General features: G+C 60.1%; 1 protein-coding gene across 6 annotated transcripts in view; it reads right to left on the bottom strand.

Moving 5' to 3' along the window:
• Positions 1-3,823: 3,823 nt before the first annotated feature.
• Positions 3,824-12,098, bottom strand: part of DAGLA (diacylglycerol lipase alpha) — a 61,501-nt gene continuing 53,226 nt past the window's right edge. For all 6 annotated transcript variants that reach the window (XM_019754062.2, XM_019754065.2, XM_074336475.1 and 3 more), the window contains 5 exons: positions 11,675-11,747; positions 10,298-10,494; positions 9,306-9,435; positions 8,578-8,765; positions 3,824-7,214 (listed from right to left, as the gene is read on the bottom strand). In XM_019754062.2, coding sequence (XP_019609621.2) covers positions 6,263-7,214; positions 8,578-8,765; positions 9,306-9,435; positions 10,298-10,494; positions 11,675-11,747 — 1,540 coding nt within the window. In that variant the 3' untranslated portion in view covers positions 3,824-6,262. The remainder of the gene's footprint in view (positions 7,215-8,577; positions 8,766-9,305; positions 9,436-10,297; positions 10,495-11,674; positions 11,748-12,098) is intronic.

The raw sequence follows: 12,098 nt of genomic DNA, 5'->3' as shown, positions 1-12,098 counted from the left end.
TGCCTCCTCATCTCTTTCCTGCCCAAGTGCACAGCTTCTCTCCTCTGCTCCTTGTACTCCCCCCAAATCACTTTGTAAAAAACAAATCAGAGCATCTCATTTCTTCGCTAAAACCTGTCGTTTCCCTTTGCACTCAGAACAGTACCTAAACCTGTTGCCGTGGTTCCTGAGGCCTTGTATGACCTGCCCGGACCACTCCTTACCTCTCCTCTGACTTTTCTCTCCATCGCTCGCTAAGTCACAGCCACCAAGGCCTCCTGACCACCTGCCGCAGGGGCTGCGCACATGCTGTTCCATCTGTCTACAATGCTTGTCCCAGCGTGGCTAGTTCCCTCCCAGCAGTCCGGTGTCGGCTCACACCTCACCTCTCTGACACCCTACCTAAACAGTTGCCCCTACTGAGGCCTTTTTTTTCTCACCATAAAAGAGTTTTATTTAGTTTTTGTTACTATCCTTCTCCTCACTCTGTGAGGGTAAGAAGCCCCATGAGGATAAGAGATTTTTCTGCCTTGGTCATTGCTGCAGTTTCCACACTAAGAACATTACCTGGCACATAGTAGGTGTCAATAAATTATGTATTGAATGAATGGCTGACGGCATCTTCAAACTGCACATTCTTACGCCTCTGAAACCTTGGAAGCAGGGAATCCTGAAATCCCAGACCCAGCAAATCATCTCACTACAGAATGGCTCAACTCGCCGCCTCTCCAGATCCTCAGACACAGCAAGTCGGAGCTGGAAAAGCCTATCCAACTTCACCAGTGTTTGACAGGTGATGAAACTGAAACTGAGGGCCAGAGGAGAGGAAGCACTTGCAGGCCAATTAAGTCGCCAGCCTGGCCTCCTAGAGCTCTCAGCTCTGCCTTCAAGGGGCACCCCAGAGGAGAGTGGGGACGTGAGCTAGCCTGCTGGGTAGGGATGGGGTGAGAGCCGGGGAAGCTGCTCCCACCCAGGCCATCCACCCCCTCCGCAGTAGCCAGCCATGGGGGAGGGGTAGCCGCTGCCTGAGCCCCAGATGTGGCCCAGTCAGCAGGCCTGTGGTGGCCCACAGAGGAGGGTCAATGCCACGATAGTTCTCGAGCTAGGGGAGGGGGTGCCCAGGCCGGCGTGTGCCTTACAATGAAGTTTTGTCCCCCAGGGGCCTCAAGCTGTTGCTCTTACATATATAGAACGGGATTTTGCTGGAGGGCCCAGCTGTGTGTGCTCCCCCCGAAAGGGGCCGGGCTGAAAGGGGGGAGAGGGCCACACTGAGGCATCTATTCTTTTCCAGCTGATACACCCCAGAGGTTTTTCTCCCTCTGCAGCCTCCCTTAAGACAATTGTTATTCTTTGCTCTGCCTCTCCCCCACCCGGGTCAGGCCTGCCTGTGGACAAAGTAGACACCCGCCTACACCGTGTGATTTTTAAAAATGAATTTAAGAGTTGCCTGGGACCAGCTAGAAAACCGGCTTCTATATAAGCCTCCGCCACCCATAGTTCTTTCCATCATATTCCACGTGGTGCCAAAATGTCCACCATTTAAGGGCCATCTTGATGAGCTAAGCCTTGCCCTTGTGTTGGTCATCAAAGAGTGGGGGTGGGAGGGGGGGATGCATATATTTTATCCTCAACACTCCAACTCCTCAGGCTGAATTATTAACTCTCCGGTTAGCCTTGAAGTTGGATGGGGTGGGATGGCGTCTCCTGATAATCCTGTGGGAGCTGGTCTGGTTAGGGGGTTCAGGCCCTGCCATCTCCCCTGACTCCGTGAGGCCGCTGAGCAAAGGAGCCCTGTCCCCAGGGATTTTCATCTCTGGGCTGGGAGAAAGGGGCGACTGAAATATTCCAGACTCGAGGGCTCAGCCAGGAGTCAAGGCTGCCACCCCCAACTCATCTGGCTGGGGCAGAGGCTGGGGCAGGTCAGTGGCTGGGGTTGGTGGGGGAGCCCCAGAGAGCCTTGCATCACCAGGACCTTGAGGGGCTCATCCCCTCAAGAGATCCCCATGCAGAGAGGAGACCCCATCTGCACCCCCTCCCCACCAAGCCATAATGAGTGAGGGGCCGAGATTTCAGCCCGGGACCCAACAGATGTGGCCGTCCCCTGTGGCTGGCTCAGCCGTTCTCCAAGGCCTGCCCTCTCCAAGGTCTTCGGAGGCCTCATTTGCAAATCAGCCCATTAGTCCCTCCTCACAGTGTAGGTTAAGTGCCAGGGAAGTGATCGATACATGGTGTTTTCTACGATTCCAGGTTAATTCCCAGTATCTAGCACTGGCCCTTGAGTGGCAGGAGGGCCAGGAAGAGGCGTCAGGACGGCCAGGAGGAGGCGTCAGGACAGAAGGCAACCCTGGGGAAAGGGAGGCAGGGTCTTAAGGGTTAATGAGTAACCAGCTGGAGCCCAGCCCAGGAGAGGGTGGGGCTCAATCCACTGGCCAGGCCTCCCTACTACAGGCCTCCAGGCCTCCCATGGGCCCCCACAACCCTGGCATCCACCCATTTTACAGAGGAAGCCCAAAGGGTTGTAAGTGGGAACTCAGACAGTCCGTGAGGCCAGACGCACAGCTTCTGTTGACTAGGGTGAGAGGGCACACCTGGGTCTGGGGACCCTGCAGGGTAACCTCTTTCTGTCTCCCTCGCAGCTGAGACCTCGCAGGAGGGACCTCCAAGGGTCCTGAGTGGGCACTGGGAACCAGAGCGCCAATCCAGCCCCTCGCAGAATTGCCCCTCATAAGAGCCCCTCCCCATTCCACACTCCGGCTGTGTGATCTTGGGCAAGTTACAGAACTTCTCTGGCCCTCAGTTGCTTCTGTTTCTGCTCCTCTAATTGGATAGGATAATTTGCAAATCATCTGAGACTATAGGGTGAGAAGAAACTCTGTAAACCATTAGGTGAAGGTAGAGGCGAGTCCTAGCCTGGGTGGCCTGGATTCTGGTCCTAGATCTGTCCCCACCACCGGAGTGACCTTGAGCAGGTCTTTGCCCTTATCTGGCCTATTTCCTCTTCTGTTCAGAGAGGACTTGGGTGAAGACAGTCGCTGTTCTATCACCCTCCCCAACCCCTCACCAAGTAGGGTCACTCTGGACTCAGGGGTGTGATGGTGGACAGTGCAGGGAAAGGAAAGGTCAAGGTCAAGTCAAACCTTGGCTGAGTCAGTGCCTAGGCCAGACTGCAGGTCACGGTGGGACTGGCTGGACGAATAGCACCACCTGGTGTGTGGAGAGGGCAGGCCTGGGCATGCAGCTGGCAGGGAGCCCAGCTGCCTGCCCGCCCTGGTTCTGCAGCTGCTCCCCAGTCCTCACTGTCCTGGAGCCAGGCTGGGCTGGGGTCGCTGGGGTGCCCTGGGCCTGGCCAGGTGTTTCGCGTTGCTCCTAGGGAAGCCCTCAGCAACGACTTCCAGTGGCCCCTGCAGTTCTGTGTGACGCAGCTGAGGAGTGTAGTGGAGTGTTCCTTCCCTGCCCTAGCTGTCAACATTGGGCAGAGGAGATGCACAATGTCAGACCAGCCTGGTACCCCACGTGCTGGCTCTGTGGTCTTGGGCAGTTTGCTTATCCTCTCTGAGCCCCAGACCCCTCAGGGAGGAGAAAGGGGCTAACAAGCCCCATCTTCCAAGGCCCCAATGAGGTCAGATAGATCCCCTGGCACGTATCTCACACAGGCAGGGCTCCCATTCAAAGGGGGTTTCGAGAATCTTCTGGTCTCTGTGACTCCAAGTGTGGTCTTGGATCAGGGCTTTGACAGCAGCGAGAACCAGTCTCAGAGGTCCCCTCCCGCCACTCTGCCACTGACGTCTTCAGTAACCCCCTGTCCTCACCTGCTGGAAAGAGAAGTCACTCAAGGCAGCCAGCGTGCTTCTACATCCAGTTTATACACAGCTCTATACAATATACAGAAACCTTTATATACAGATATATTTATAGAATAAGCTATATTAATTTGTCTCTCCTTTGTACAGCAATATTAGTTTGGATCTTTCATACATTAAGTACAAAAAACATTAGGGGAGAATGGCACGTAGAGTGCATGGGTGTGTGTGGGGCCTGGCTGCTCACTACCAATTGCATATGGAGGTTACCTAGGCCCCTGGGGGGACAGGCCAGCGCCTGGCTGGGAGAGCTTGTGCTGCACGTCTGGGGGACACAGTAGGGGGAGGGCTGAGCCGAGCTGGGCTGAGGGGGGTGGCTCAGACCCCCCAAGTGTGGCGCAGGAGGAGAGGGCAGGTCAGGGGTGGGCTGACCCTGGGGCATCCAGGGCTGAGTCCGAGCCTGCCCCAGCCCCAAACCTGTAACCTTGTGTGGCTGCAGCCTTGGGGTGGGGAGTCTGTCCCTGATGGCTCAGTCCTGGACATGGGTGGGGGCCACTCCCCCTTAGAGGTCCCGGGCCCATCTTGGCAGCAGAGGAATTAAAAGGCCAGACCCTAAGTCTCCCTACTATTGGTTGGGGTGCTCATTTGGAACATTACTCTGATTTACAATTTGTCTCTTTTTTTTTAAGCTCCAAGAGCCACTGATTTGTCTTGCTCTGTGCTGGGCCCAGGCTATGCCAGCAGCAGGGCCCTCAGCAGGCAGGGTCCTGGAGCCTGGTGAGGCATGGGAGTTGCAGAGTGAGGGAGACCCAGCTCCCAGGTCTCTGTGTCCATCTGTCAGGGTAGGCGGGGTCCCAGGCAGGGTCCGGGCCAGTTCCAGCTGTGTCAGCGGTTGGGGTCAGGGCACAGGCACCAGATACCAGTGGTCATGAAATGGGAGGTCTTGGTCAGGGTTGCCTCGACGACCCAGAGAGGCCGTGGACAGCCCCAGAGTGGGGGGAACATGCCTCCGAGGAGAAGAAGGCACAAGCGATGGTCAACGTCTCGACACAAGTTTTCCAAACCAGGGGTCAGAGCAGCAGGTGAGACAAAGGGAACGGGTGATGTCCAAAACAGCTCGTCCTGCGGCCCCCAGCCACGTCATGTTCACTGGCTGTTTTCTTGGCATACCAGGGAGGGGGCAGCAGGCAGGCAGGTCGGGTAGAGTGGGCACCCCAACACCCCCTTCCTCAGGAACGGTACACATTCATGCACATGCACACACACGCCCCACGCGAGCATGCACAACCTCCCCCACTCGGCCTCTGGAGAAAGGCCTGGCCTCTACCTCCCCAATCCAACATGGAAGGAACCCCTCAAGTGGGGGATGTGGAGACCTCTAGCTAAGCCAGGAGAGCCCCAGAGCCCAACCCTCCTGTACTCCCCCAGCAGCAAGCAGGGGATCTCTAGTCAGGTCCCACAATGCCCTACTCTTGGCCCTACTTCCTGTCAACAGAACATTAGGGTGGTAGGAAAGAAAGCCTGGCGAGAGCCCAGGCCCGCGGGGAGGGGAGTGGAGGTGTGTTTGGTTTCAGATCCCAGGGCCTGGGGCTGCCTAGGCATGGGGGGAGGTGATATGAAGGGGTTACATGGGGCCCTCAAAGGAAGAGGGTTTTGGGTGCCCTTCCTCCTAGGGCACTGACTCTGCAGCAAGGGGTGGTCACACCTGTGCCATCCACCTTTGGAATGGCCAGGATACCCGGGAGGAGAAGGCGAGCCAGGAAATAAAGGGCAGGTGGGGCAGACCTAGGTGCCCAGAACCCACTGACAGAGGGGTCAGCATGAGGGACACCAAGCAGAGAAGGGGCAGTCCTGACTCCACCCTCCTCCAGGACCCTCTAGGCCCCTGCCCTGCTCTGAGGGGGGCTACTGAACACATGATTGGGGTGAGGGGCTTGCAAGCCCAGGACACATCCTGAGCCCAGCCCAGCAGCTTCTGTAAACATACACAGCACTGTGGGCCACCTTGGTGGGGGGTCACCCCAGGGGCTGGCCAGCAGGCACCAGATCTGGGGAGTGGCCAGGGCAGATGCCAGCCTGGACCGCAGATGAGAGTATGTGGGGAGAGAGCTGCTCTCCATCTCGGTCCTGGGAGAGCAGCCACAGGGCAGTGATTGGGAGTCAGTATGCCCACTGCCTGTCCTGAAACAGGGGGTACCAGGATGCCCCAGGGTCAGGTGGGCAGGCTGCCCCATGTCCTCCCTGCTTCTGCCCCTCCCCATTCTGGAGGGCCCAGATCCCAGCTGCCTTGGCTCTGGGGGGGGAGGGTGTCTTAAGCTGAGGTAGGGATGCGGACCCCCAGCTCAGCAGCAGTGCCCCATGCCTGAGGCTAAAGTGGTCTCTGGGAGCCTCTCCTCAAAGCTGCCCGGCTCTGGGGGCAGCCACCTGGAGCCCAAGAGGCCACGTTCTCTGGCCCAGGCCTCAGCTGGCAGCCACTCAGGGTGCTAGCGTGCCGAGATGACCAGGTCATCCTGCTTGGCGGGGCTGGCCCCGCAGCTGGTGGGGGTAGAAGTCCGGATCTTGTCCACTGCCAGGCACTCCTGGCTGCTGAGCCCCGTGGGAGTCAGGTCCATGAGCTCGCCTGAGGAGCTGAGCGGGAAGGAGGGCGACAGCGAGATGCCAGAGGAGGGGTCGGCAGAGCCCGCAAAGCGCCTCGGGGGCTTGGGCACTAGGTTGGGCTCGAATTGGGCTCGGAGCAGGATCTCTTGCTGGCTGGGGGACTTGGGGCCCTCTGCGTAGTCGCTGGTGGGGCTCTCAGGTACCACCATGCAGTAGAGGTCCTGGAAGGAGCTGCTTTTGCTGTCCAGGTTGAAGAGGCTGTCAATGAACTCGGCAAACTCCAGCACCTGAGGGCTGGGCGAATCCCCCAGGCGTCCGTTGTGCAGTGCCAGCTCTCCACGGGAGGCCAGCCTGCCACCCCCCTCTTCCTCCTGGTCATTGGCCACCGCACTGGGGGGTCTCTCCGGGGTGGCACCCCCGCTGCCCAGGGGTGCCTCGAGGGGCTGGGTGTCCTGTGAGTGCTTGGACAGGCTGTCGGCCGCCAGCAGCTCAGTGCGAGAGCTCAGGGACGGGTTTTCCTCAGGGATGGCTGGGTCTATGTAGAACAGGTGGCCCTCATCACGCTCCAGCACGGCATGGAGGCTGGGCGAGCCGCGGACGCTGCGGAAGCCGGAGGATCGGCGGGAGTCAAAGCTGTACAGCGACTCCGTGTCCGAGAGGCTCTCCATGGTGGCCAGTGGCGCCCGCCGTGCCTGCAGCTCTGCCGCCAGCCGCTCCTGGGTGGACAGCAGCAGCAGCTCCACAGGGTCCTGGCGGGCCGCTGCGGCCGCAGCCACTGGGGACAGCAGCTGCCCCTCCGAGAAGCCCTCCAGGCTCATCTCAGACTGAGACTTGCTCCTGCAGAGGGCAGGGCAGGGAGGGGGTGAGACTCAGGAGGGGCAGAGACCAACCCCCAGCTCCCTGGCTGGAGGGAACTTGAGGGCCGGGGGAAAGTCCATTTAGCGGTTGTTGAACTGCTTGGGGCAGGGACCCTTATTTAAAACAAAAACAAAAACAAAAACAAAACTCACAAGAAAACCAAGACAGAACAGAACTGATGCTGGGTTAGCCAAGGTGGGGGCCCTGAGGGCCTGAGGCCCTGCTGGGAACACGAGGGCTCCAGGAACACTGCTGGGGCCCCTGTACCCACGCCCTGTCACGGCAGCGGTGGGAGACTGGGGCCCAGAGAGACTGGCTGCCCCAGTTCACTCATGAGGCGACACGAAGGGCACTGCCCAGGGCTGCCCCATCTGGTTCCCTCCCCACTCACGGCCAGCACCCCTCCCAGAGCTCTAGCCCTCCCTTCCTCACACTGGGGCCCCTCCTGCCTCCCCCATGGAGTGTAGCCCTCTGCTGGACGGGAACCCTGGCGCAGAGTGGGGGTGCTGCAGTTACTGTGCAGAGAATGGACACTGGCTCCCTCAGCTGGTAATGCAGTTGCCATAGGAAATGCACAAAAGGTGGGGAGAGATGTCCAGGGGCCCCACCGAGGGCAGAGAAACAGTGGATCACCCTTCTCAGCAGCCTCTTGGACAGATCTGTGCCCTCCCTGGGCTCAGGGCACAGGCAGGAAGGCCCGAGAGGCAGGAGGATCCCTACATAAGAACCCGACCCCCCCAAACGGTGCTGTGAATGTGGGATGTGTGTCTGGGCGCATGTGTGTTATGTAAGACAGTGCATGTGCCAGCTGTCTGCATCTCAGCGGACCCACCTGTGTGTGGCTGGGTTAGGCATTCACTCATTGACATGCAGGGCTGCCTGTCCAAGTGTGTCCTTGTGTGTGTGTCTCGGCCTTTGTTTTGGTGTGTGTCTGTATGGGGTTGTCTGCACTGAGAACTACTTGTGAGGCAAGTCTGCATGTGTAAGCCTCCATACAAATGCATAAACACACACGTGTGCATGTATGTAAGTGCATGGGTGTCCTTATGTTTGGGTCTAAGGGGGTATGAGTGAACCTATGTGTTTGTGACCAGGAGGCCGTGTGTCCCTACATGCCCACTGGCCTACATGGGCTTCACTGATGGCAGGCCAAGGGGGAGCAGGGTGGAGAGAGCCCCAGCAGAGGGGACAAGTTCACCCCTTTCTGCACGTGTGTGCAGAGCTACGTGAACATATGGGCTCAGTCTGCGGGATGCACATTGCACAAGCATACGTGCTCTGAAACCACACTCATGACCACTGCACGCCCCCTTTGGGCTGGGGCTGGGTGGGCAGGGCTCACCTGACGCTGCTGTTCCGGTGGTCTGTGGTGGGCAGCTCCAGGGCGAGGCCGCTGGGCACAGGCGGCCCTATGGGCAGGGGCTGCTGCTGGAAGATGAGCTCGGGAGTCAGGTCCACCTCGGTAGGGCTCACCATGACCTTAGCCGCAGACAGCAAAGCTGTCTTCCCCTTGTTGTAGTTCTCCAGCACCTGGGGACAGGATGGGGAAGCTGGTGCTGCTGGAGGGGCGACAACCATGTGTGGGGCGGGGCGGCAAGCCAGGCCTCTCAGGCCACAGACCTGCGTGCGTCAGCCGGGCCCCACTCTCCTCTCCTCAGTTCCCTTCCCCTCGGCCCTGCAGCCGCGCCTCTCCCTACAGAGGCGCCAGGTTGCTGTTTTCCTTCCCTGTGGTCAGCCTCCATGGCCAGATGAATGGCCAAGGCTGTCCCCACTTGGCTGTGTCAAGTGCCAGGTGGCCTTCAGGACCTTTGAGCTCAGCCTGCCTCAGGGACAGGTCCCTGGGAGTCTCCTAAACTCCTCCCCAGCACGGGGCCCTGTGGCAATGTGGACAGAGCAGGGGCGCAGAGGCCAGGACATGAGTGGGCTCCCTGGCCCCACCGCAGCCCAGCTGGGGCCTCTGGCTAACGTCTCTGAGAGTCCACACCCTTGCCTGTAACGTGGGGACGGATACGGTTCACCACGCACCACGGGGCTCTGACACGGCGCTGGCACCTGGCCGCCCGGGCTCACCTTGTGGAGCCCCTCCATGACCACGTAGGGCAGGTGCTCGTGCAGCATGGCGGGCGAGATGATCACCTCGTTGAAGGCCTTGTTGTCGCCCCAAATGGCGAAGTACGTGGGCTCCTCCTGCTCGCAGCAGCTGCAGGGCACGGGGGCCAGAGGGCAGCCGAGGGTGGGTGGCAGCCCGGCCTTGGCCCCCAGGCCCCGGCTCTGCTTTGCCCCGACTCAACAGGGATGGGGTGAACGTGGAGGACCCCTGCCCAGCCTGGCGAGCAGGACTGCGTCCCTGGGCTCCTGGCTCTTGCCTCACCCTCAGCCTCCAACCCCACTTCTAGCTCAGCCAGGAACAGAGGCTGGGAAAAGCTGACCTTGAGCCTCAGCCATGGTCCCCACACAGCCATCTACAAGCTTGAGGCCTGGGCCAGGCTTGCTCCGCCCTGGGGAGGGCCCCGCTCGCAATCATTTTGTCAGGGGAGGCAGCCCTCACTGGAGGGGCGGCCCAGGCCTCTGAATAAGCATGACAGGGACGAAGTCAAGCATTTGCCCATCCTGTTCTCTTTCCTGGACCCCCGCCCCCCGCCCTTGCTCATAGCTATCTGCCACCTGTCCCAGAGGTGACGCCAAGTGACAGCTGAGGCATGAGTTGGCCAGGGCTTTGGGGCGACCCCTCCAAGGTATCCACATTTAAGTGGACCAGGAGTGGGTAGGATTGCCCTAGGGAATACCAGGAAAGGGCTGACACTGGGGACAAAGGCTGGGACCATTAAGAGGGGAGCCTGGAGTCCTGCTCCAGACTACACGTTATTCCCACTCCCAGGGCCCAAGGCTGGGACAACTTACCCCCACCCCCACCCCAGCTGGTGCCCTGGGCCATTGTCTCCCAGCCTGCGCCCCAGCCCTGAGGGATGACTAAGCAAAGGCTGGCTCGCCCCTGGATGGTGCAACCCCTGCCCTGGTTCCTGCCGCCCCCCCAGCTGACCAGGGTCGCAGGAGGCACGTACCAGCACTGCTCCGCAGGGTGGTTGTGGACCACGTGGATGATGCGGCCGGGTGGGTAAAGGGGGGTGCTGGCTGACAGGGCGATGGTCAGGTCGCTGGGATGGGTCCAGAGCCGTGTGCTGGCCAGGGTGGTCACCTCCACCTCCTCGGGCAGCTCCGACTTGGGGATGCATTTGGTGGCTCCCACGATGATTCGCCACTGTGCAGGTAGTGGGGAGATGGGGACAGCTGAGCGGCACTGGCTAGGTGGGCGGGGGCACAGGTGCTCAGAGGGCGACTTCACAGGCAACAGGTGGGAGCTGGGTGGCGATGGGGCAAACGGAAGGGCAGTGCCCACTTAAAGGGGCACTAGCTGAGATGGATAGCAGCCATGAGGGCCAAAAGGACGCCAGGGATAGAGGGCATGGAATTGTTGAATTTCAGGGCCGGAAAGGGGCTGGAGGACCAGTCAACCCCTCATATACTGGATGGGGAAACCGGCCAAGCGAGGGGAAGGGACTTGCTCCAAGTCATTCCACATAACAGAGGCAGGACAGACCCCCAAGTTCAGTCCAGCTGCACATGCCAGGCCTGGCCACCTCTGGGTTGGTTCCCAGCCACCTGCTTCCTGGGCCTGTCAAGTGCCCAGGACTGGGTCTCACAGAAATCAGGCTCCTCTAGGCAGACATGGTCCCTTAAGACTTCACTGCCCTGCCCTGGCACTTGGCACCTGGCCCAGGGCCCTGCCTACCAGAGTCAGGGGCACCAAGGCTGGGAAGAGTCCACATTGGGCTGAGGCAGCCCATGGGGTGAGGGCTGGTCCAGGTGGGCCCCCTGCTGCCTGCCTCCGGGTGCCTGCCACAGCACCTCCCCCCATATGTCCCCTGGCCTGGCCTGGCCTGGCCTGCTAGAGACCAGCTTGCCACAGGAAGAGCCCCTCAGTGTCCTCCAAAGACCTGATGAGGGATTAAGAAGGGCTGATCCTCTCCTCTCGGCAGCAATGGAAAATCAGGACAAGCAGAGGCCTTCCTGTCACACACTTAAAGCCCGGAGCCTTGGCGATGGCTTTCTCCTGACTTTAGGCAGCTCTGTGAGATGGGAGCCAGACTCAGGAGCCCTCAGCTGGAAACTGACTCACAACTTGTGTGAGCAAAAGCAAGTTCCTTGCCCACTCTGGGCCTCAGTTTCCCCATCTGTACAAGGACAAGCAGGGGGTCGATGGGATAAGCTCAGAGACGGTGAGGTTCTGGCAGCCTGAGGTTCCCAGGACACCAACCACACGCCAGCCTGGCCTTACATGGCTGGGGCCACTGTGCTTTGTGCCGAGGGATAGGCAGGGCCCAAGACGGACATGGTGCCCAGAGCCAGGTACCCGGCAGGAGGGAGGGTAGGGAGCTCACTTTGGGCTTGGTGCTTCGTTGCAGGACATCCAGGAGCTGTCTGCGGAAGCCTTCCAGCTGGGAGAGGCCGATCCTGGCGGAGGGAGCAAGATGGGAGTCAGCCTGGCCTAGCCAGGGACAGGGCGGGTGCAGGGCGACGGGCAGCAAGGGCAGGCACACGCCCGGCCCCCAGGAATGGGAAGGCCAGGCAGCCAGGGTCACAGAGTGGGTGGAGGGGAGTCTGTAGCTCAGCAGGACCAAGCCAGGGCAGGGGTGCCAGGCAGGGAGGGTCCACCTTGTCCTCTCAGCTTGAGTACCTGAGGGCAGGAGAGGGACCTGGGCTGTTCGGGGAGATGGGAATCTGAATGACAGAGACATGAAGCCCGGGTGAGGCCCTGAGGACGGAGGAACCCCAGGCTGGGACGTGGAGAGGGAGCAGTGACTT

The sequence above is a fragment of the Rhinolophus sinicus genome, linkage group LG06, assembly GCF_036562045.2.
Source record: "Rhinolophus sinicus isolate RSC01 linkage group LG06, ASM3656204v1, whole genome shotgun sequence".
Lineage (NCBI taxonomy): Eukaryota > Metazoa > Chordata > Mammalia > Chiroptera > Rhinolophidae > Rhinolophus > Rhinolophus sinicus.
Note: the sequence above shows the minus strand (reverse complement) of the source record. Positions and strands in the feature narration are given on the sequence as shown.